This window comes from Carex rostrata, chromosome 4 (assembly GCF_964058835.1).
Source record: "Carex rostrata chromosome 4, lpCarRost1.2, whole genome shotgun sequence".
NCBI lineage: Eukaryota > Viridiplantae > Streptophyta > Magnoliopsida > Poales > Cyperaceae > Carex > Carex rostrata.
The window spans coordinates 1,114,447-1,139,559 of NC_135921.1; the positions used below are offsets into that span (position 1 = coordinate 1,114,447).

The 25,113-nt window shown below is 35.6% G+C and overlaps 1 protein-coding gene across 1 annotated transcript in view; it reads right to left on the reverse strand.

The window, feature by feature from the left end:
- Nucleotides 1–222: 222 nt before the first annotated feature.
- Nucleotides 223–25,113, reverse strand: part of LOC144552475 (uncharacterized) — a 37,204-nt gene continuing 12,313 nt past the window's right edge. The window contains exons 2-7 of the mRNA XM_078300455.1: nucleotides 2,757–2,790; nucleotides 2,203–2,439; nucleotides 1,775–1,894; nucleotides 1,449–1,646; nucleotides 501–1,359; nucleotides 223–365 (exon numbers count right to left, since the gene is read on the reverse strand). Of these exons, the coding sequence (XP_078156581.1) occupies nucleotides 264–365; nucleotides 501–1,359; nucleotides 1,449–1,646; nucleotides 1,775–1,894; nucleotides 2,203–2,439; nucleotides 2,757–2,790 (1,550 nt within the window). The 3' untranslated portion in view covers nucleotides 223–263. The remainder of the gene's footprint in view (nucleotides 366–500; nucleotides 1,360–1,448; nucleotides 1,647–1,774; nucleotides 1,895–2,202; nucleotides 2,440–2,756; nucleotides 2,791–25,113) is intronic.

Genomic DNA, 25,113 nt, shown 5'->3' on the forward strand with positions numbered 1-25,113 from the left:
ATCCTTTTTGTTTTTTGTGTACCTAACGAATCAACTTTAAACTCCATTGAAAAGTCTCTTAACAATATCCTTCTTTAAATAATATCAACATAATCCATATGAAACAAGTGTAAACTGATTGTTCACCAATATAACAACGCATGTGACAGTACTATGCTATCTGCAAAATACAAATCCTATTATATACTACTGTCATAGGAAAACCATTGAATTTATGTATGCAAAAAGATAGAAAGACTTATTTATCTCAATTTAAATAAATATTATGTAACTACAGTGTTTATACCACTCAACAATACATAAGAACTGACAATGTACCTCATATATATTATGACGTCCTCACTCACAAACCTTCCCAGGTACATCTGTAGAAGGAAAGTATGATATATATTTTATGATAAACTAGCTAGAAACTTATCAAGTTCATTAAAAAAAAAAAAGAACCCGAAGTAAAAGGAACATAATTTACTTAATCAAAAGAGAGAAAACTATATACACACCTGTAGAAATTTGCTCAGACAGTCATTTTGTTCTTTTACAAACTTGCATATGTTCTCATGGGTCTGAGGGACATAAGTTCCAAGGGATCGAGTGACATTATTCACAAACTTACTAAGTATCTGCTGGTAATCGGCTTCTTTCAAGTGCCGATTTAACCAAAACGGCTTCAGCTTTGGCTTTGCAAAACCTATCAGTGCCCATTCAAAGCTGTGGTTATCAACCTCATTGGGTTTCTCTCCTGCTGCTGTTCCATTTGCCACAAAGTGATTTTGGTTCAGTTGTGACTGTCCCAGCTTGGGAACCTCAGGAGTTGGGTCCACTGGATTGACAGCAGACAACTCAGACCCAGTATCTGATCCTCTAGCCTGAGAGGTCCCCACATTTGTGTATGTGCATGATATAGGTTGCATAACTGCATCAGTATTTGGCTTCTCAGCAACACTATTTTGATTTGTTTGTGACATCCCCACCTTGGAAGCCATGATTGGATTCTGTTGATTTGAGAGAGATTGAGAGGCAGTTGGATTCACTGAAAAGGTACTGGTAGCATGTGAACTTGCAATACATACATCATTATCCCATTGAGATGCCATTGGGTTCATTGAATGTTCTATTCTTGGTGAGTTCTTTACTGCTTTTTCTTTCACATCCTCATGATATTGAGATGAAATCTGCAGCTCCTGTGAAATGTTGTTTTCTTCCATTACAGTATTATCTCCGTAATTCGTTTTCTTGTCATACCTACCCTCCAAGCCATCCTTTTTCTCTCTATCTTGATCCATTCTGGGCACACGACTGGGGCTCCTTTGTAAACTAGGTGATCTTCTAGACCTGCTAACCGGGCTGTAGAAAGAGTCTCTTAGTTCAAGTTTGAAACTAAGTGAGGATCACCCATTAAAGTAGAGAGAGAACCTCTGATTATGTAAATGAATAGAAAAGGTTCATACCTCTTTTGGCATCTGTATGGTGAATTGGTCCGACCTCTTCCTCGGTAACCGGACCCACCTCGGCTCCAGCCAGTTCTTTGTTTGTTGGCAAGTGAGTAACTGGTGTCTCTACCTCTTGGCCTCTCCACATCCCATCCAGTTCTTCTCCATTTGGGTGCTGGTGAACGGCTTTGGTTGCTTGGTTTCTGTCCTCCCCTTCTGCAAATTAATTGTTATAAATGGCTTAAAATTAGTATGCACTAATTGATTTTTTGATCGATGAAGAGTCTTGACACCACCAATAAGATTCCTTTTGGTTAGCATTCTTCGTTGATTCTGGACCCCACCTGTCAGATCCAGTCTTTTCATTTAGATCAGAGCATTTTCTTGGGGGAGATAAAAAGCCTAACTGTTTCTCCCTTTCGTCTTTTGTTTTGTTGGCATCAGTAGGACTCATTCCTTGACTCCTGTTGAACGTTTTACAGAACCCAAGAGAGAAATGGGTGTTAGACCAGAGATAACAGTCGTTGAAATCAAAGGACTCTTATATTTGAGTAAATAGCAAAAATATTTGAAGCAAATAAGTATTCACAATTATCAACTCCTAACCAGCAAAAATAACTGAAATATTTCTATAAAATTGTGACACGACTCAAATGCTTATGTTCTACTGCAGTGATAATTTATAAGCTTTCAGGTTACTATTGCATAATATCATGTTCTACTGCAGTGATAATTTATAAGCTTTCAGGTTACTATTGCATAATACATGTACCTGCTAAGACAACTCGGATCAGTACTACCTCCCCCTCTGGACCTACCCCGATCCAATCCACCTATTCTTGGTTTATTCTCCGGGGAAACATTGCGTCTTGACCTGTCCGGATGATGTCCAGTTTTTATCCATTTGTGCTCTGGTGAGCAGCTGTTGTCCTGCCCAGTTCTTTTCTGTTTGTTCTCGGTTGAAAATCTTCCGTCCCTTGATCTAAATGCACTACACCCACCTCTACGTCTGTATATTGATTTTGGCAATGATCAAAGAAATAGTATTCTAGGAATAAGGTTGAGTTAAGTAATTTAAGCATATAGCTACATAGTCATTATCTCATAATTTGTCTAGTGCATTAGTATTTAAGGTGCTCAATTATATGGCAGGTATGGAAATGGCCAAAAAAACCACACCGGAAAAGATGCATTTGCTTGTGTTTTAGTTCAATATTTTATAAGCCCACCCTATCATACCCCAGAAAGATCATCACAGATGCTAACTTAAAAAGAATAGAATCAAATTAGAAACAAATAAATATGTTTCTAGCAGAAACAACGTACCTGCCAGCCATGGGTTTCTCTCCAGTTAATGCCTCTGTCAGCAAAATCCAAATCACGAAATGCAATCAAGAACTATTTTAGTATGCTAAGAAAGAATGAAATGTTAAACGGGCTATTACAATTAAAAAACTAGGGAGAAGTATCCCCTTGGATATTTTTCAAAAATACCCATACACCCTTTTCCCCTAAACCCTATTTGCACTGCATTATAATACATTAATATTGTCATTTGAAACTCAAACAAAAAATGATTACATAAAACCTAATTTGGTAAGCTGACCGTTTTTTGGTACATAAAAGACGGGGGTAAAAAGTTCCTCCACATTTAAGAAAAGAAATGCTTAAGCCCTGAACCTAAAGATAAAAAACCAGGGTTGGATTAGGAAAACTCTGTTATAATAATTTAAAATAAACCTAAAGAAGGAATTTCTAACAATAACAAATTTCCTTTCCAAACGATAAGAGGAGGGAACATTAGTGCGAATTTTCATTTTAATTACAAATTTTTTTCATTTGGCGCCAAGAAAGACTCCTAAAAATGCCTTTTCATTTTGGGGAAATTCAGGCAAAAAAAGTTCCATGTAAAAAGCTTCTCAGGACAACGAATTTTCAAGAAAGAAAGCTCGTAAAATTTATTTGAAACGACAATAAAATCCAATAAGAAGGGGAGACGAAAAACAAATTTACCTAAACACTTGCGAGAGAAAGAGGCGAAAGTACAAATCTTTTGTACTCCTGCTTGCGAACGACTTTTGAGCAATCGAAAAGGAAGGGGAAACGACAAGATGACAGTACCCTATTAGAAGTTTACGACAACTTACCTTCAATTTTTTAATAAAGAAATAAATGCTTATGATTACTTTTTTGCACTTAAACCCTGTAAAATACTTCTTTGTACTCGGGTAATACTAAAAGCTATCAAGAATTTTCAAAATATCCTTCCTTCAACACTTATTTTGTGGAATAGAAACATAAAAAAAAAGGGAACTGAAACTAGATAAATATTACCATAGATTTCAATAAAGCAGGATTATAAGGTTTTTGGATTTTCATTGGAAGAATTTACCAATTTTTGGAGCTTTCAAAATTAATTAAAATAGGTCAATTAACTTTGCAAGGATTTGAAAAAGTTTTCAACTGATCAATATTGTTAGCTTCTGGTTTTTGAAACTAGCAGCCGACGACGCTAGCTCTCAAATTCTCAATTAATTCATCAACTGACAACTACCATACTAGAGTTTAATCAATTCCTCAATTACTGACACTGCCCACTGTTAGTTTCGGATAAAGATTTTAACAAAACAGTCTTGGGATGAAAACGTGAGCATCCTAATTAAGAAAAAAAAAAATCTAATTATCAATTGTTAATGAGAATTATGGTATAAATTATGTATTTATGTTCCACCAAACTAGATGTTTCAATGAGATGCAAACATTACTATTTTAAATAATTTGAATCATGAGAACTAGTCTTTACAATGCTCTTCGTGTGGAAGATTGCAGGTTGCAGGTTTGAAATCTGAAATAAACAACACTTTGTGAATATTAAATAGTTTGGTGGCTTAACGTCCAACCTTTAATTAAAAAAAAAAATCAAGTGTTGTTAATATTTCATTCACGGCCAATTCAAGATAAAAATGGAAAATCATTTTTTTATTATATGACAAAACGCATATCAGCAAATCATTGTAGTCCCATTATGAACAAGGAAATGTAAATTAAACAAGAACGAGTTCTGAATTTTCTAATATGTAATGGTTGTACACATAATATTACAACTTATTTATGTGGTATTGTAATCAAATTCGGAGTGGATAATTGTAATATCAAATTCGTATCCGCTTTTCAATGATCAGATATAAAAACAAATACAGATCATAAATAAATGTCGAAATTCAAAATAAAAAATCATTTTAAACAGATACAGATACCAAGAGGATAATCTACGAATACACTGTCCTATATGTTATTTGGAGCAAATTCGGACATATGTTACCTGCGATGAAGTTATGTAAAGCCCAATACTAAAATATTTTATTACAGTCCAATATGTTCTAAAAAAACAAAGATGCATAGCGCTAACAGCAATATATATGCGCTAGTAATATGATTATTAATAGGGGTGTCAACGGATACGATACGGGTCGGGTGGAGATATTTTCATATCCGTACTCGTTATGATAATGAAAAAAAATCTTTACCCTTACCTATATTTTCGAATACGGTACGGGTCAGGTAAACGGATAAAAAAAATACCATTAACATTTTGATTTGTGCTTTTGGTAAAATATTTTTTAAAATAAGAAAAAAATAAATAATACAACTAATTTGTATTATCAAATTTTAATAAAATACAAAATTTTATTGTATCATATATTATCTTCATACAAATATATATCTATATATATAATTTTATTTTTTAAAATTATCTTATACGAAAACATGTAAGATAACGGAAGAAAAATCATTACCCTTATCCGTATCCGATTAGCTAATGGGAAAAAAAATCTAACCCTTATTCGTGTTTTCGAACACAATAAGGGTCGAGTGAACGGGTAAAAGGGTGCCATTGACAACGCTAGTTATATACTAATCATTGATTATGTACGTGGAGTATTTGATTCTTTAGATTGCCCAGGTAAAATGTTGTACCAAAAAAGTTTAGATTTATATGTGGAATTTTTTTTAGAAATCATAAATGAAAAAAATATTTTTTCAAACCAACTTGATTGATTTTTTTTTACAAAAACTATAAGATGCCATTTCGGTTTCTTTTTTTTTTGAAACCGAAATGGCATTTCGTTTCTAGCCGTTTTCACAAATTTTGAGAAAAAAAATACGTTGAAAAATTGTAAAAACACCTGGGACCGAATTGTCATTTTGGTCCCCAAAAAAAACAAAAAATTTCGGGACCGAAATGCCATTTCGGTCCTTATAATTTAAAAAAAAATAAAAATAATCAGATTAGTTTTATAATTTTTTTTTTCTAATTATGGTTTATAAAATAAATTCTTACATGTGAGAGGAGCTCTATAATAAAATAATTGGTTCGGAAAAGACCAATGGTTGTACGTGTAACTTCGGTGTGCAACCGTAAGTCCGTAACCACTCAACAGTCAACACTAGAACAATAATCAAATATGATGCAATCATGCAAGGGAGAGCTAAGGGGAAAACAGAGACAATGCGGGTGAAGAAAAAGGTCACGAAGGTAAAGAATGTTTAAGTACCAAAAATGGCGGTCTCAGCCAAAGCAAAAATCAGACACACACAAATAACAGGGGAAGAAGTAACAACAAAATTTCAAAAGATAGCAACACAAAATTGCGGGATTAGGTGTGACAAAACGAATGCCACCCAATGGGACATATTACGAATTCACATCCTCTCCATTACCTGATATATCAGAGAATCTTTTACAATTAATAGATCTGTACCGTTCTTTCTAACTTGGCACGAATCTCAAAGCCCAATAATTCTGCTCCCAATGATAGCTCGAATTCCAAGCAGGCTGAGATTCCTTAATATCAACCCTTCCCTTCGGTACAAAGCTATCAAGTTAACTCAGAAAACAGATGGAATGTTTTCTCAAAGCGGTGCTCGAGAAAGGCGTGTAGAGGAAGGACAACAGAGCAATAAATTCTGTTATGATCGAGGAGACAGAAACAGGACTACAGGAGGTCTTTCTACATGGCTACATGCCAACACGGGAGAAAATCAAACCAAATCAAACCAGGTTCAAAGTTCGACCCAAGCAGGAATTTTCATTGAAGGGGTGAATAGGCCGGCTACAGAAATGCCCACAAGATAAAAAGGGTTCCAGCTCTGACCTAGCAAGAGGCCCGATCAGTCATATAAAGTGCAAAGAAAGAGATAGGAGTAGGTTCGATGGGCATTGGACCTACTTCTAGGTTCAATTAGCTCTTTCACCGACCTGAAAAATATATTAATTTTTTTCCAATAATACATAAAAAAATATATTAATTTTTCTTACAGCCACAAAAAACCCGACCTGAAAAATATTGATCCGGGTTATTTATTGCAGTCTTTCTAATAAATCAAATTATACTGTATTTCATCTATTTTCAAAGAAATATATTCAACATTTCTAATATTTTAATACAAAAAATAAAAAAATTATGTTTTATAAAAAAATAAAAAAAAATAAAAATTTGAGACCGTGGGAACCCCACGGTCTGGGGAAAAGACAATTTTGAGACCGTGGGAACCCCACGGTCCTTATGTTTTTTTTAAAAAAAAAAATCATCATATTAGTTCCGTAAAATTCATTTAATTATTTATGGTTTACAAAAAAAATTCCACTTTGTGCATATTATATCGTCATAACAAAAAATATAATTTTAACTTTTTTTTATCGCCCAAGAAATAAAGAAGGTAAAAAAGTTAACCATAATTCTATCTCAGAAAAATAAATCATTTTTAACAAAAAGGATAAACAATTATAATCTTTTATTGACAGGATACTGTATTAAACATGATAATTATGCCAAGGTCAAAAAGTAAGAATCGAAATGAACAATTACCACTAATAAAATGTTAGATTTGAAATAACAGGTCCTGCAATTCCTACGGATCACAACAGATTTATTTCCGAAAAAGCAAATAGTTTTTGGGCGAATTTGATAGTTTACTAGTTTATGACGTGAATATAACTTATAGAGAAAATTTAAATTTATGGCATATGGCTATGGACTCCATAGTCTTCATTCAAATATTTTTGTTTTGAGTTCACGAAGTTTTTTTTTATCCGATTTTGGAATATTTTAAATTACGACATTTGCGACGAACACCATAACTCGTAGTGTCAGTTCTGCAATCTGAGATTTTGGATTTCGGTCCTATTTTTTGTAGTTTATCTTTTTATTACTATTAATAAAAAATTCGGTTGGTTCTAACTTTTGTAGGACCAATATTAATTTAGAATTCACAGTGTTATTTTTATAGAAAAAATAAATCTAGATAAATTGAATAATCATTGTCAAGCCACTGTAAATTGTGCCCAATTCCCCTATTCCAACAAGAGATTCAATTATTTTTTTATTTCTCATTTAGAATTATGAAGACACTTTGTAACAGATTTGTTTGGCTGTCACTGTCATCCTCTTTCACAGCCTTATTTCAAGATTTCGATATCTAAAGGTGATTTGGAAAGCATTATGGTAGTTAATACTAATTTTTTTTTATTGCAGGCTATCGTTCCAGATACTTTTGAAGTTATCGTTGGCTTGAGATTGGATGCTATAGATATTAGGAAATTGAGTCCAGTAATATTTCCAACCTTCTTATTTTGCTCTATCTTGAGAGGAACTCTTATTGTTGTTGTTGACAGTACTTAATGCTTACTTATTGTGATACTTGTACCTTGTGATGTTAAATGAAATATGTAGTCTTGATGCACCTGTTAGCATTTGCTATGATGCAAATTGGGTTTTTTTTCCCTAATTTATTTTGTTTTCAAATCAGTTGTTTCAACCTAACATTTAGTTTGGACAAAATCAAGAGTGTAATAGTTGAGTTTGGTGCAGTAAGGATTAAATCATTTGTTTCCTAAAGAATTAAATTACGGTGCTTTGGTATCACGATGGTTTAGTTAATTACAAAAATTAAATGTTCAATATACTGCAACCTGAAGACCCTGTAAAGGACTCAAAAGTATGTTGAAATGTATATATTTGGTATTTTTGAGGTGGTTGAATGTCTAGTTCTTGTTGGATTTGTGCAAAGATTGCATTTTGGTTGTTGTAACAGTTCAATGAAGGTTAATAAAGGTGGGTGTAGATGTTTTTATTTTTTAGTACCTTCAATATTTTTATATTTTTAAAATTTTAAAAACTCATAATTAATTTTAAAAAAAAAAATGATATTTTGTCGCAATCTACATCATTTTTAACGAAAACATAAGACATGTCGATTTTGTTTAGATTGACTTTAAGAGATTGTAAAATTATCTTGATGTTGAAATTTTTTAGATATTGATTTCTCAAACGTTTTATCCTCATTAAAATAAGAGAAATTTAAATATATACCCAACATAACTTCACCAATTAGATATTTACCCATCAAAACTTTAAATTTAGCTATTTCCCCATTCAAACTCATTCAATTTATTTATATCCCCATTTAGTTATTTAATCAATTAACAACACTAATTAATACTAATAAAAAATAAAATTGCATTTTTGCCCTTGTCTTTTCATTCTCTTTGCTAATAACCAAGCCTCTTCTTCTTCCCCATTACTCGTTTCTTTGGTTCTTATGAGAAAAATAGCTTTAAAGAATTACGTGCTTCAGGATAGACAAGTGAAGTCCTCAAGAATCAGCTCTTCGAGCAAGAAGGGCAAAGGTAACAATGAACATATATAATTGTTAATGAAAGAAACAAAACTAATTCAAATATTTGGATTTTCACTTTTTTTTGTTTCTGTAATTTCATTTAGAAACTCTTGGTATTTTGTAGGTGTAGAGAATTATCAGGATACTTCATCAAAGATTCATGATTGGACCAATTAAGAATTTTGGTGTGGGCCCAGTATCCCATATTAAACCATTTTTTCTCTGCAGCTTAAGTTTTTCACAGAGACAAAATCCGAGCAAAGCTAAAATTGATAGCAATTCTTCTAGAACGTTAGAATCGATTTTAACCTCAGAAGGCACTTGTTCAGTACCAAATTAATGTCATTTTACTGACAAGTAACAGTGAAGTACTAGTGTGAGCTTGAAGTACCGGTGTGGGCTTGGGAAATTTTACAAATTACCCGACTTTCTAAAATTTTCAAACAAAATATCCCTCCTTTAAAATAATTAACAAAATGCCCTTGTGGACCCTCCATTTTTCTCTCTCTCCCTCTTTTTTTTTTTTGAGAAAGTTGGCAGTGGCTGCCAAGCTGTATTGAATTTAAAATATGTGTACAACGTTTTGAGAAAATGAAATACAAATTACAAAGAAACTACACTACAACTACATAAATCATAAGACTACAAAACCTCTCAAGTAGTAGAGATATCTAAAAACTAAAGACTAAACACTACAACAAAAGTACCACTGCACCAGCATTCAGAGCACCGTACCAGTGTTCATATTCAGAGCAACTCATAAGTGGTTAAAAGTGTGTTCTCAGCAGTGTTTCCCCCACAGCTCTGCATCTTGTTTTATTGTTGTTACTAGTGTCTGAGGTGGTATTTTCCTTCCTCCAAATAAGACCTCGTTGTGTTGTTTCCAGATTTCCCACACCCCACAAAGCACCTTGGTCATGTGTTGGTCAATGTTTAAACTTCTAGATCTTGCTCTGATTATACATTGGTTCCAAATCGCCTCTACTGACATCTGATTTGCCGTGATGATGCTGTCTCCCCTAATTCCAAGATGGAACCATACTGTTGTTGCGTATGGGCATAAAAAGAACAGGTGTGCTGCTGACTCTACAGGGTAGTTGTTGCACATGATTCAGGAGGTGTTACAGTTCATGCCTCGTCTTCTCAGGTTCTCTTTCGTCAGGGTCCTGTTCAGTAATAGTACGTAACCAAAAATTTGTACAGTGTGAGGAGCCTTATATTTCCATATTTTTTGTAAATTCCCACGAGATTTTCCCCCTCATAACCAGTAGACTTTGTTCTGAAAACCCCCAATTTGTCAAATCGCCAATAGAATGCATCCTCTAGGTCATTCAAGCACCTTCAATTGGAGTGTTGTATTAGGGTAGTAAATGACTTATTACCATGCTATATAGAGACACTACGAGAGTGCACCAAACACCTTCAATTAGAGTGTTTTATTTTGGGTTGTAAAAGCCTTATTATCTTGACATTTAGGGACACAACTCGAGTTCTCTAAACACCTTCAATTGGAGTGTTGTATTAGGGTTGTGAATGCTCTATTATCTAGCCATCTGGAGACAATACTAGAGTGCTCCAAAAATCTACAATTCGAGTGCTGTATTAGGGTAGTAAATGCTCTATTATGTTGCCATATAGAGACACTACTAGAGTGCTCCAAGTACTATCAATGGAAGTGTTGTATTAGGGTAGTAAATGCCATATTATCTTGCCATATAGACACCCTACTATAGTGCTCGAAAAACCATCAATTAGAGTGTTGTATTAGGGTTGCAAAAGCCCTATTATCTTGCCACATAGAGACACTACTAGAGTGCTTCGAATACCTTCAATTGAAGTGTAGTTTTAGGGTTCCAAATGCCATATTATCTTGCCATGTAGAGACACTACTAGAGTGCTGCCAACAACTTCAATTAGAGCTTTGAATTAGGTTTGTAAAAGTCCTATTATCTAGCTATAGAGAGACACTACGAGTGTGCACCAAACACCTTCAATTGGAGTGTTGTATTTGGGTTGTAAATGCCCTATTATCTTGCCAGACAGAGACACTACGAGAGTACAACAAACACCTTCAATAGGAGTGTTATATTTGGGTGGTAACTGCCCAATTATCTTGCCATATAAAGACACTACTAGCGTGCTCCAAATACCTTCAATTGGAGTGTTGTATTAGGGTTGTAAATGCCCTATTATCTTGCCATATAGGGACACTACTAGAGTGTTCCAAACACCTTAAATTGGAGTGTTGTATTAGCGTAGTAAATGCCTTATTATCTTTCCATCTGGATACTAGAGTGCGCCAAACCCCAAAAATTAGTGTGTTGTATTAAGGTTGTAAATGGTCTATTATCTTGCCATACACAGACTACGAGAGTGCACGAAACACATTTAATGGGAGTGTTGTATTTGGGTGGTAAATGTCATATTATCTTGTCATTTAGAAGACACTACTAGACTGCTTCAAACCCCTTCAATTAGAGTGTTGTATTAGGGTAGTAAATGCCCTATTATCTTGCCATATAGAGACACTACTAGACTGCTCGAAAATCAATCGATTAGAGTGTTGTATTAGGGTAGTAAATGCCTTATTATCATGCTACATTGAGACACTACGAGAGTGCACCAAACACCTTCAATTAGAGTGTTTTATTTTGGGTTGTAAAAGCCTTATTATCTTGACATTTAGGGACACAACTCGAGTTCTCTAAACACCTTCAATTGGAGTCTTGTATTAGGGTTGTGAATGCTCTATTATCTAGCCATCTGGAGACAATACTAGAGTGCTCCAAAAATCTACAATTCGAGTGCTGTATTAGGGTAGTAAATGCTCTATTATGTTGCCATATAGAGACACTACTAGAGTGCTCCAAATACCATCAATGGAAATGTTGTATTAGGGTTGCAAATGCCATATTATCTTGCCACATAGAGACAGTACTAGAGTGCTCCGAATACCTTCAATTGAAGTGTAGTTTTAGGGTTCCAAATGCCATATTATCTTGCCATGTAGAGACACTACTAGAGTGCTGCCAACAACTTCAATTAGAGCTTTGAATTAGGTTTGTAAATGTCCTATTATCTAGCTATAGAGACACTACGAGTGTGCACCAAACACATTCAATTGGAGTGTTGTATTTGGGTTGTAAATGCCCTATTATCTTGCCAGACAGAGACACTACAAGAGTACACCAAACACCTTCAATATGAGTGTTGTATTTGGGTGGTAAATGCCCAATTATCTTGCCATATAAAGACAGTACTAGCGTGTTCCAAATACCTTCAATTGGAGTGTTGTATTAGGGTTGTAGATCCCCTATTAACTTGCCATATATGGACACTACTAGAGTGTTCCAAACACCTTCAATTGGAGTGTTGTATTAGCGTAGTAAATGCTTTATTATCTTTCCATCTGGAGACACTACTAAAGTGCTCCAAAAACCTTCAATTGGAGTGTTGTATTAGGGAAGAAAAAGCCCTATTATATTGCCTTATAGAGACACTACTAGAGTGCTCCAAACACCTTTAATTGGAATGTTGTATTAGGGTAGCAAATGCCTAATTATCTTACCTTCTGGAGACACTACTAGAGTGCTCCAAAAACCTACAATTGGAGTGTTGTATTAGGGTAGTAAATGCCCAATTATATTGCTTGTAGAGACACTACAAGTGTGCACCAAACACCTACAATTAGAGTGTTGTATTTGGGTTGTAAATGCCCAATTATGTTGCCATAGAAAGACATACTAAAGTGCTCCAATTACAATCAATTGGAATGTTGTATTTGGGTTGTAAATGCCCTATTATCTTGCTATTTAGAGAAACTACTAGAGTGCTCCAAACACCTTCAATTGGAGTGTTGTATTACTGTAGTAAATACCCAATTATCTTGCCATATAGAGACACTACGAGAGTGCACCAAACACTTTCAATTGGAGTGTTGTATTTGGGTCGTAACTGCCCTATTATCTTACCATATAGAGACACTACTAGAGTGCACTAAACACCTTTAATTGGAGTGTTATATTTTAGTGCTAAATGCCCTATTATCTTGCCATTTAGAAAACACTACTAGAGTGCTCCATACCCCTTCAATTAGTTTGTTCTATTAGGGTTGTAAATGCCTTATTATCTTGCCATTTAGAAGACACTACTAGACTGCTTCGAACCCCTTAAATTAGAGTGTTGTATTAGGGTAGTAAATACCATATTATCTTTCCATCTGGAGACACTACCAGAGTGCTCGAAGATCCTTCAATTGGAGTGTTGTATTACGGTAGTAAATGCCCTATTATCTTGCAATAAAGAGACACTACTAGAGTGCTACAAACACCATCAATTAGAGTGTTGTATTAGGGTTGTAAATGCCCTATTATATTTTCATTTAGAAAATACTACTAGAATACTCCGAACACCTTCAATTGGAGTGTTGTAATTGGATTGTAAATGCCCTATTATGTTGCCAAATAGTGACACTACTAGAGTGCTCTAAACACCTTCAATTGGAGTGTCGTATTAGGGTAGTAAATGCCTTATAATCTTGCCATCTGGAGGCACTACTAGAGTGCTTCAAAAACCTTCAATTAGAGTGTTGTAATAGGGTAGTAAATGCCCTATTATCTTGCCTTATAGAGACACTACGAGAGTGCACAAAACACCTTCAATTAGAGTGTTGTGTTAGGGTTGTAAATGCCCAATTATCTTGCCATAGAAAGATACTACTAGAGTGCTCCAAATACCATCAATCGGAATGTTGTATTTGGGTTGTAAATGCCCTATTATCTCGCTATTTAGAGAAACTACTAGAGTGCTCCAAATACCATCAATTCAAATGTTGTATAGAGTGCTCCAAACACTTTCATTTAGACTGTTGTATTAGGGTTGTAAATGTCCTATTATATTTTAATTTGAAAATACTACTAGAGTGCTCCGAACACCTTCAATTGGAGTGTTGTATTTGGGTTGTAAATGTCCTATTATGTAGCCAAATAGTGACACTACTACACTGCTCTAAACACCTTCAATTGGATAGTTGTATTAGGGTAGTAAATGCCTTATTATCTTGCTATCTGGAGATACTACTAGAGTGCTCCAAAAACCATCAATTAGAGTGTTGTATTAGGGTAGTAAATGCCTTATTATCTTGCCATATAGAGACACTACGAGAGTGCACCAAACACCTTCAATTAGAGTGTTGTGTTAGGGTTGTAAATGCCTAATTATCTTGCCATAGAAAGACACTACTAGAGTGCTCCAAATACCATCAATCGGAATATTGTGATTTGGTTGTAAATGCCCTACTATCTTGCTATTTAGAGAAACTACTAGAGTGCTCCAAATACCATCAATTGGAATGTTGTATTTGGGTTCTAAATGCCCTATTATCTTGTCATATAGAGACACTACTTGTGTGCTCCAAACACTTTCAATTAGAGTGTTGTATTAGGGTTGTAAATGCCCTATTATATTTTAATTTGAAAATAGTACTAGTCCGAACACCTTCATTTGGAGTGTTGTATTTGAGTTGTAAATGTCCTATTATGTTGCCAAATAGTGACACTACTAGAGTGCTCCAAAAACCTTCAATTGGAGTGTTGTATTAGGGTAGTAAATGCCTTATTATCTTGCCATCTGGAGATACTACTAGGGTGCTCCAAAAACCTTCAATTGGAGTGTTGTATTTGGGTAGTTAATGCCCTATTATCTTGCCTTATAGAGACACTACGAGAGTGCACCAAACATCTTCAATTAGAGTGTTGTGTTAGGGTTGTAAATGTCCAATTATCTTGCCATAGAAAGATACTACGAGAGTGCACGAAAACACTTTCAATTGGAGTGTTGTATTTGGGTTGTAAATGCCCTATTATCTTGCCATATAGAGACACTACTAGAGTGCACTAAACACCTTCAATTGGAGTGTTATATTTTGGTGCTAAATGCCCCATTATCTTGTCATTTAGAAGACACTACTAGAGCGCTCCAAACCCCTTCAATTAGTGTGTTGTATTAGGGTTGTAAATGCCCTATTATCTTGCCATACAGAGACACTACGAGAGTGCACGAAACATCTTCAATTGGAGTGTTGTATTTGGGTGGTAAATGTCCTATTATCTTTCCATATAGAGGAACTATTAGAGTGCTTCAAACCCCTTCAATTAGAGTCTTGTATTAGGGTAGTAAATACCGTATTATCTTGTCATCTGGAGACACTACCAGAGTGCTCGAAAATCCTTAGATTGGAGTGTTGTATTAGGGTAGTAAATGCCCTATTATCTAGCAATATAGAGACACTACTAGAGTGCTCCAAACACCTTCAATTAGAGTGTTGTATTAGGGTTGTTAATGCCCTATTATATTTTCATTAAAAAAATACTACTAGAGTGCTCCGAACACCTTCAATTGGAGTGTTGTATTTGGGTTGTAAATGCCCTATTATGTTGCCAAATAGTGACACTACTTGAGTGCTATAAACAGCTTCAATTGGAGTGTTGTATTAGGGTAGTAAATGCCTTATTATCTTGCCATCTGGAGATACTACTAGAGTGCTCCAAAAACCTTCAATTGGAGTGTTGTATTTGTGTAGTAAATGCTGTATTATCTTGCCTTATAGAGACACTACGAGAGTGCACCAAACACCTTCAATTAGAGTGTTGTATTAGAGTTGTAAATGGCCATTTATCTTGTTATTTAGAGAAACTACTAGAGTGCTCCAAACACCTTCAATAGGAGTGTTGTATTACGGTACTAAATATCACATTATGTTTCCATATAGAGACACTACTAGAGTGCACCAAACACTTTCAATTGGAGTGTTGTATTTGGGTCGTAAATGCCCTATTATTTTTCCATATAGAGGAGAGTGCACAAACACCATCAATTAGAGTGTTGTATTTGGGTTGTAAATGTCCTATTGTCTTGCCATTTGGAAGACACTACTAGAGTGCTTCAAACCCCTTCAATTAGAGTGTTGTATTAGGGTAGTAAATACCGTATTATCTTGCCATCTGGTGACAGTACCAGAGTGCTCGAAAATCCTTCGATTGAAGTGTTGTGTTAGGGTAGTAAATACCCTATTATCTTGCAATATAGAGACACTACTAGAGTGCTCCAAACACCTTCAATTAGAGTGTTGTATTAGGGTTGTAAATGCCCTATTATATTTTCATTTAGAAAATACTAAGAGATTGCACCAAACACCTTCAATTGGAGTGTTGTCTTTGGGTAGTAAATGCTGTGTATTATCTTGCCTTATAGACACTACGAGATTGCACCAAACACCTTCAATTAGAGTGTTGTATTAGAGTTGTAAATGCCCATTTATCTTGCTATTTAGAGAAACTACTAGAGTGCTCCAATCACCTTCAATTGGAGTGTTGTATTACGGTACTAAATATCCCATTATGTTGCCATATAGAGACACTACTAGAGTGCACCAAACACTTTCAATTGGAGTGTTGTATTTGGGTCGTAAATGCCCTATTATCTTTCCATATAGAGGAGAGTGCACAAACACCATCAATTAAAGTGTTGTATTTGGGTTGTAAATGTCCTATTGTCTTGCCATTTAGAAGACACTACTAGAGTGCTTCAAACCCCTTCAATGTTGTATTAGGGTAGTAAATACCGTATTATCTTGCCATCTGGAGAAAGTACCAGAGTGCTCGAAAATCCTTCGATTGGAGTGTTGTATTAGGGTAGTAAATACCATATTATCTTGCAATATAGAGACACTACTAGAGAGCTCCAAACACCTTCAATTAGAGTGTTGTATTAGGGTTGTAAATGCCCTATTATATTTTCATTTAGAAAATACTACTAGAGTGCTCTAAACACCTTCAATTGGAGTGTTGTTTTAGGATAGTAAATGCCTTATTATATTGCCATCTGGAGACACTACGAGAGTGCACCAAACACTTTCAATTGGAGTGTTGTATTTGGGTTGTAAATGCCCTATTATCTTGCCATATAGAGACACTACTAGGGTGCTCCAAACATCTTCAATTAGAGTCTTGTATTAGGGTTGTAAACCTATTATCTTTCCATATAGATATCCTACCAGAGTGCTTCGAACACCTTCAATTGGAGTTTTATATTTGGGTTGTAAATGTCCTATTAGCTTGCCATATAGAGACATTACTAGAGTTGACTAACCACCTTCAATTGGAGTGTTATATTTTCGTGGTAAATGCCCTACTATCTTTTCATTTAGAAGACACTACTATTGTGCTCCAAACCCCTTCAATTAGTGTGTTGTATTAGGGTTGCAAATGCCCTATTATCTTGCCATTTAGAAGACACTACTAGAGTGCTTCAAACCCCTTCAATTAGAGTGTTGCATTAGGGTAGTAAATACCGTATTATCTTGCCCTCCGGAGACAATACTAGAGTGCTCGAAAATCCTTCGATTGGAGTGTTGTATTAGGGTAGTAAATGCCCTATTATCTTGTCATATAGAGACACTCCTAGAGTGCTACAAACAGCTTCAATTAGAGTGTTGTATTAGGGATGTAAATGCCCTATTATATTTTAATTTACAAAATTCTACTAGAGTGCTCCGAACACCTTCAATTAGAGTGTTGTATTTGGGTTGTAAATGCCCAATTATCTTGCCATAGAAAGACATTACTGGAGTGCTCCAAATACCATCAATTAGGATGTTGTATTTGAGTTGTAAATGCCCTATTATCTTGCTATTTAGAGAAACTACTAGAGTGCTCCAAACACCTTCAATTGGAGTGTTGTATTACGGTAGTAAATACCCATTATATTGACGTATAGAGACATTACGAGACTGCACCAAACACTTTGAATTGGAGTGTTATATTTGGGTCGTAAATGCCCTATTATCGTTATATATAGAGGAGACACTACAAGAGTGCTCCAAACATCTTCAATTAGAGTCTTGTATTAGGGTTTTAAATGCCCTATTATCTTTCCATATAGATATCCTACCAGAGTGCTCCGAACACCTTCAATTTAAGTGTAGTTTTAGGGTTGGGAATGCCATATTATCTTGCCATGTAGAGACACTTCTATAGTCCTCCTAGCACCTTCAATTGGAGTGCTGAATTAGGGTTGTAAATGTCCTATTATCATGCCATATAGAGACACAACTGGAGTGCTCCCAATACCATTAATTGGAATGTTGTATTAGGGTTATAAATGCCCTATTACCTTGCTACTTAGAGAATCTATTAGAGTGCTCAAAATACCTTCAATTGGAGTGTTGTATTACGGTAGTAAATACCCTATTATCTTGCCATATAGAGACACTACCAGAGTGCTTCAAAACCCTTCAATTAGAGTGTTGTATTAGGGTAGTAAATACCGTATTATCTTGTCATCTGGAGACACTACTAGGGTGCTCGAAAATCCATCGATTGGATTGTTGTATTAGGGTAGTAAATGCCCTATTATCTTGCCATTTAGAAGACCTAGAGTGCTCCAAACACCTTCAATTAGAGTGTTGTATTAGGGTTGTGAATGCTCTATTATATTTTCATTTAGAAAATACTACTGTTGTGCTCCGAACACCTTCAATTGGAGTGTTGTATTAGGGTTGTAAATGTCACATTATCTTGCCATATAGAGGCACTTCGATAGTGCACCAAACACCTTCAATTGAAGTGTACTTTTAGGGTTTCAAATGCCATACATATTATCTTGCCATGAAGCAACTTTACTAGAGACCTTCAATTGGAGGGTTGAATTAGGGTTGTAAATGTCCAATTATCTTGCCATATATAGAAACTACGAGTGTGCACCAAACAACTTCAATTGGAGTGTTGTATTTGGGTTGTAAATATCCTATTATCTTGCCATACACTATGAGAGTGCACCAAACACCTTCAATTGGAGTGTGGTATTTGGGTGCCCTATTATGTTGCAATTTGGAGACACTACTTGATTGCTCCAAACACTTTTAGTTGGAGTTTTGTATTAGGGTTGTAAATGCTATTAATGCGCCATATAGAGATAGTATTAGGGTTCTCCAAACACTTTCAATTGGAGTGTTCTATTAGGGTTATAAATGTCGTATTATCTTGCTATATGGATACACTAGGAGAGTGCTCCAAAAATCATCAATTGGAGTGTTGTATTTGGGTTGTAAATGCCCTATTATCTTGCCATATAGAGACACTATTAGAGTGCTCCAAACACCTTCAATTGGATTGTTGTATTTGGGTTGTAAATGCCCTATTATCTTGCCATATGGAGACACAACTAGAGTGCTGCAAAAACCATCAATTGGAGTGTTGTATTAGGGTAAATGTCATATTATCTTGTTATATAGAGACACTACGAGAGTGAACCAAACACCGTCAATTGGAGTGTTGTATTTGGGTTGTAAATGCCATATTATCTAGCCATATAGAGACACTACTAGAGTGCTCGAAGCACCTTCAATTGGAGTGTTGTATTAGGATAGTAAATGCCCTATTATCTTGCCATCTGGGAATACTACTAGAGTGCTCCAAAAACATTCAATTGGAGTATTGTATTATGGTAGTAAATGCCTTATTATCTTGCCATATAGAAACACTACGAGAGTGCACCAAGCACCTTCAATTGGAATGTCGTATTTGGGTGGTAAATGCTATTATCTTTTCATATAGATATACTAGTAGAGTACTCCGAACCCCTTCAATTGAAGTGTAGTTTTAGGGTTGCAAATGTCATATTATCTTGCCAGATAGAGACACTACTATTGTGCTCCCAACACCTACCTTTGGAGTGTTGTATTAGAGTTGTAAATACCCTATTATCTTGCCATATAGAGACACTACGAGAGTGCACCAAAAACTTTCAATTGGGGAGTTATATTTGGGTGGTAAATGCCCTATTATCTTGCTATTTAGAAGACACTACTAGAGTGCCCCAAACTCCTTTGATTAGAGAGTTGTGTTAAGGTTGTAAATGCCCTATTATCTTGCCATATAGACACCACGAGAGTGCACGAAACACCTTCAATTGGAGTGTTGTATTTGGGTGGTAAATGCCATATTATCTTGCCATTTAAAAGACACTACTAGGGCTGTCCAAACCCCTTTAATTAGTGTGTAGTATTAGGGTTGTAAACACGCTATTATCTTGCAATATAGACACTACGAGAGTGCACCAAACACCTTCAATTGGAGGGCTGTATTTGGGTGGTACATGCCTTATTATCTTGCTATTTAAAAGACACTACTAGAGTGCTTCCAACCCCTTCAATTGGAGTGTTCTATTACGGTAGTAAATGATCTATTATCTTGCCATATGGAGACACTACTAGAGTGCTCCAAAAATCTTCAATTAGAGCATTGTATTAGGGTTGTGAATGTCCTATTATCTGGCCATATAGAGCCACTTCGATAGTTCACCAAACACCTTCAATTGAACTGTACTTTCAGGGTTGCAAATGCCATACATATTAACTTGAGTGCTGCCAACACCTTCAATTAAAGGGTTGAATTAGGGTTGTAAATGTCGTATTATCTTGCTATCTGGAGACACTACTAGAGTGCTGCAAAAATCTTCAATTGGAGTGCTGTATTAGGGTAGTAAATGTCGTATTATCTTGCCATATAGAGACACTACGAGAGTGCACCAAAAACTTTCAATTGGAGTGTTGTATTATGGTAGTAAATGCCTTATTATCTTGCCATATAGAAACACTACGATAGTGCACCAAACACCTTCAATTGGAGTGTTGTATTATGGTAGTAAATGCCTTATTATCTTGGTATATAGAAACACTACGATAGTGCACCAAACACCTTCAATTGGAGTATTGTATTTGGGTTGTAAATGCCTTATTATCTTGTCATATAGAGACACTACTAGAGTGCTCCAAACACCTTCAATTAGAGTCTCGAATTAGGGTTGTAAATGTCGTATTATCTTTCCATATAGATATACTACTAGAGTGCTCCCAATACCTTCAATTGAAGTGTAGTTTTAGGGTTGCAAACACCATATTATCTTGCCATGTAGAGACACTACTAGAGTGCTCCCAACACCTTCAATTAGAGTGTTGAATTAGGGTTATAAATAACCTATTATCTTGCAATATAGAGACACTACGAGAGTACACCAAAAACTTTCAATTGGAGTGTTGTATTTGTGTAGTAAACGCCCTATTATCTTGCCATCTGGGAAGACTACCAGAGTGCTCCAAAAACTTTCAATTGGAGTGTTGTATTATGGTAGTAAATGCCTTATTATCTTGCCATATAGAAACACTATGATAGTGCTCCAAACACCTTCAATTGGAGTGTTGTATTTGGGTTGTAAATGCCTTATTACCTTGCCATATAGAAACACTACGATAGTCCACCAAACACCTTCAATTGGAGTGTTGTATTTGAGTCGCAAATGCCCTATTATATTTCCATATAGATATACTACTAGAGTGCTCCGAACACCTTCAATTGAAGTGTAGTTTTAGGGTTGCAAACGCCATATTATCTTGCCATATAGAGACACTACTAGAGTGCTCCCAACACCTTCAATTAGAGTGTTGAATTAGGGATATAAATAATTATCTTGCCATATAGAGACACTACGAGTGGGTACCATAGACCTTCAATTGGAGTGTTGTATTTGGGTTGTAAATGCCCTATTATCTTGCCATATAGAGACACTACTAGAGTGCTCCAAACTTCAATTAGAGTCTTGTATTAGGGTACTAAATGCCCAATTATATTGCCATATATAGACAACACTAGAGTGTTCCAAATACCATCAATTGGAGTATTGTATTACGACTATAAATGCCCTATTATCTTCCCATATAGAGGCACTACTAGAGTGCTCCAAAAACCGTCAATTGGAGTGTTGTTTTGGGCCCTATTATCTTGCCATTTAGAGACACTACTAGGGTACTCGAAACACCTTCAATTGGAGTGTTGTATTTGCGTAGTAAACGCCCTATTATCTTGCCATATGGGAACACTACTAGAGTGCTCCAAAAACTTTCAATTGGAGTGTTGTATTATGGTTGTAAATGCCTTATTACCTTGCCATATAGAAACACTATGATAGTCCACCAAACACCTTCAATTGGAGTGTTGTATTTGGGTTGTAAATGCCCTATTATCTTTCCATATAGATATACTACTAGAGTGCTCCGAACACCTTCAATTGAAGTGTTGATTTAGGATTGTAAATAATCGATTATCTTGCCATATAGAGACACTACGAGTGTGCACCAAACTCCTTCAATTCGAGTGTTGTATTTGAGTTGTAAATGTCCTATTATCTTGCCATATGGAGACACTACTAGAGTTCTCCAAAAATCATCAATTGGAGTGTTGTATTAGGGTAGTAAATGTCCGATTATATTGCCATATATAAACACCACTAGAGTGCTCCAAATACCATCAATTGGAGTATTGTATTAGGGTTGTAAATACCATATTATCTTGCCTTATTAGAGACACTACTAGAGTGGACCAAACACCGTCAATTGGAGTGTTGTATTTGGGTTGTAAATGCCCTATTATCTTGCCATATAGAGACACTACTAGGGTACTCGAAACACCTTCAATTGGAGTGTTGTATTAGGATAGTGAATGCCCTATTATCTTGCCATCTGGGAACACTACTAGAGTGCCTCAAAAACTTTCAATTTGAGTGTTGTATTATGGTAGTAAATGCCTTATTATCTTGCCATATAGAGACACTACAAGAGTGCACCAAACACCTTCAATTGGAGTGTAGTTTTAGGGTTGTAAATGCCCTATTATCTTGCCATATATACTAAAGTGCTCCGAACATCTTCTGTTGGAGTATTGTATTAGAGTTGCAAATGCCCTATTATCTTGCCTTAGAAAGACACTACAAGAGTGCACCAAACACCTTCAATTGGAGTCGGAGTGTTGTATTTGTGTTGTAAATGCCCTATTAGCTTGTCATATAGAGACACTACTATAGTGCTCTGAATACCATCAATTGGAGTGTTGTATTAGGGTAGTAAATGCCCTATTATGTTGTCATATAGAGACACTACGAGAGTGCACCAAACACCTTCAATTGGAGTGTTATATTTGGGTGGTAAATGCCCTATTATCTTGCCATTTAGAAGACACTACTAGAGTGCTCCAAACCCTTCAATTAGTGTGTTGTATTAGGGTTGTAAATGCCCTATAATGTTGCCATATAGAGACACACTACGAGAGTGCATTAAACACCTTCAATTGGAGTGTTGATAGGGTTCAAATTTGTCACGATTTTCTCTATTACTTAGCCTAAATTATTGACATTTATCATATTACAATTATGCATTTTCTTAAGAATCAGATTACTTTTGTCATGTTACCCTAATTCTAGAGAATTGCATATTTCTATTACTTTAGGTCTAAAACAGGGGAAGAAAGAAGTATTCTGGACAACAAGTATTTGCCATACGGATTTGACGCAAACCATGCACAATTGAAGCAAGGAACTGGAGGAAGAATCTGAAGATTCTCAGTAGCACACGGATGAGCCAAACCGCACGCCCAACCGCACGTTACTAAAGAAGTCATCTGCATAGAAATGACACAGTATATTGACTTTGGATCACTTCCTGATACCTATATATTCCGAATCTGAAATTTAATACTTCATGAAAGTTGTAGATCTCATTGTCTAGCTTCCAACCCAACTTGAATCAACTCAATCAGAGCTCGAATGACGATTCTGTAGCCAAAATACTAAAGGTCGACGAGTCTGCGCGGTTCAACACATCTGTGTGCGTACCAGTACGCAGTAGCATGCGTTTTAGCATGCAACCGCGTGAGGTTCAGCCAAATTCGCATGGACTGCAGTTTCCAAAAGGAATGACGGTTATAGAACAACTTGGACTCTAAGTTACTTGCTCTCCAAGTACCAATAACTCCAGAATGCGTCCCCCTCTGCCCCAATAAGTCCAGGAAGCCTGTAAATACCAATCCCTTTGTATCAATCTCTCATCTTTCAATTTAGCAAGTTAGGGTTAGTTATAAGACATATTAGAGCAGCGCAATTCTGCCTAAGGGCAGAATTGGTCAAGGACAGAGGCAAGACAGCAGTAAGAAGGCAGATGAGACTCTCAAGGTGTACTTCTTTCATTTCTCTTCTTCCCTTTTGTTGTATCATGTCTCTTCTATTTATTTTCTTTGTGTATTTGCCCATGAGAGGCTAGATAGAACCTTTTTAGGGCAAAGGCTTGTAATCTTGAATTCTTATGAGCTTAATCTAGTTGTTCATTTATAATTATCTTTGCACTATGATCTGAATTCTTACTGAGATTTTATGCCTTATGATCTTGCTTATTGTGTGCTTAAAGTGACCTCGTATGTGTGGAGTGCGTGATCCACTCATACCTAATTGGGGTTAACCAATATCCGAAGAACATAAGTTATCTTGGGTACAAGTAGAATAGACTACCCGTTGACTGCTTGTATTCGAACCACAGTTAAGGGACCTATTAGGATATGGTTTACCAGACGAATGTCACATTCCATGACCAGTAATGGGGTAATATTGATTATTGGCATCGTGAGATATTAGTAATAAGAACTTATAATTAATCTTAATGCAACTGAGCCTTAAAAAGTATCTGACAAGCACTTCCTCAGTACCCAATTATCTTGCCCATATAGAGACACTACTAGAGTGCTCCAAATAGCATCAATTAGAGTGTTGTATTAGGGTTGCAAATCCCGAATTATCTTGCCATATAGAGACACTATTAGAGTGCTCCAAATACCATCAATTGGAGTACTCCAAATCCCGAACTTATAATTAATCGTAAATGCCTTATTATCTTGTCATATAGAGACTTTAACAATTTTTGTTTGCATCGCTGTGTTGAATTAATAATATATATAATAGCTATATTGTATTCTATATTTTTGAAAATTACCGTATCCTCGTATCCGTATTTTATTTGATATGATATCAACCTGTATTCATGTAACATAGTCTACAATGTAAATATTAGTACATAAATGCATAGGTCTGAATACTTTCCATATTACGTATTAATAGAATTAAGAAC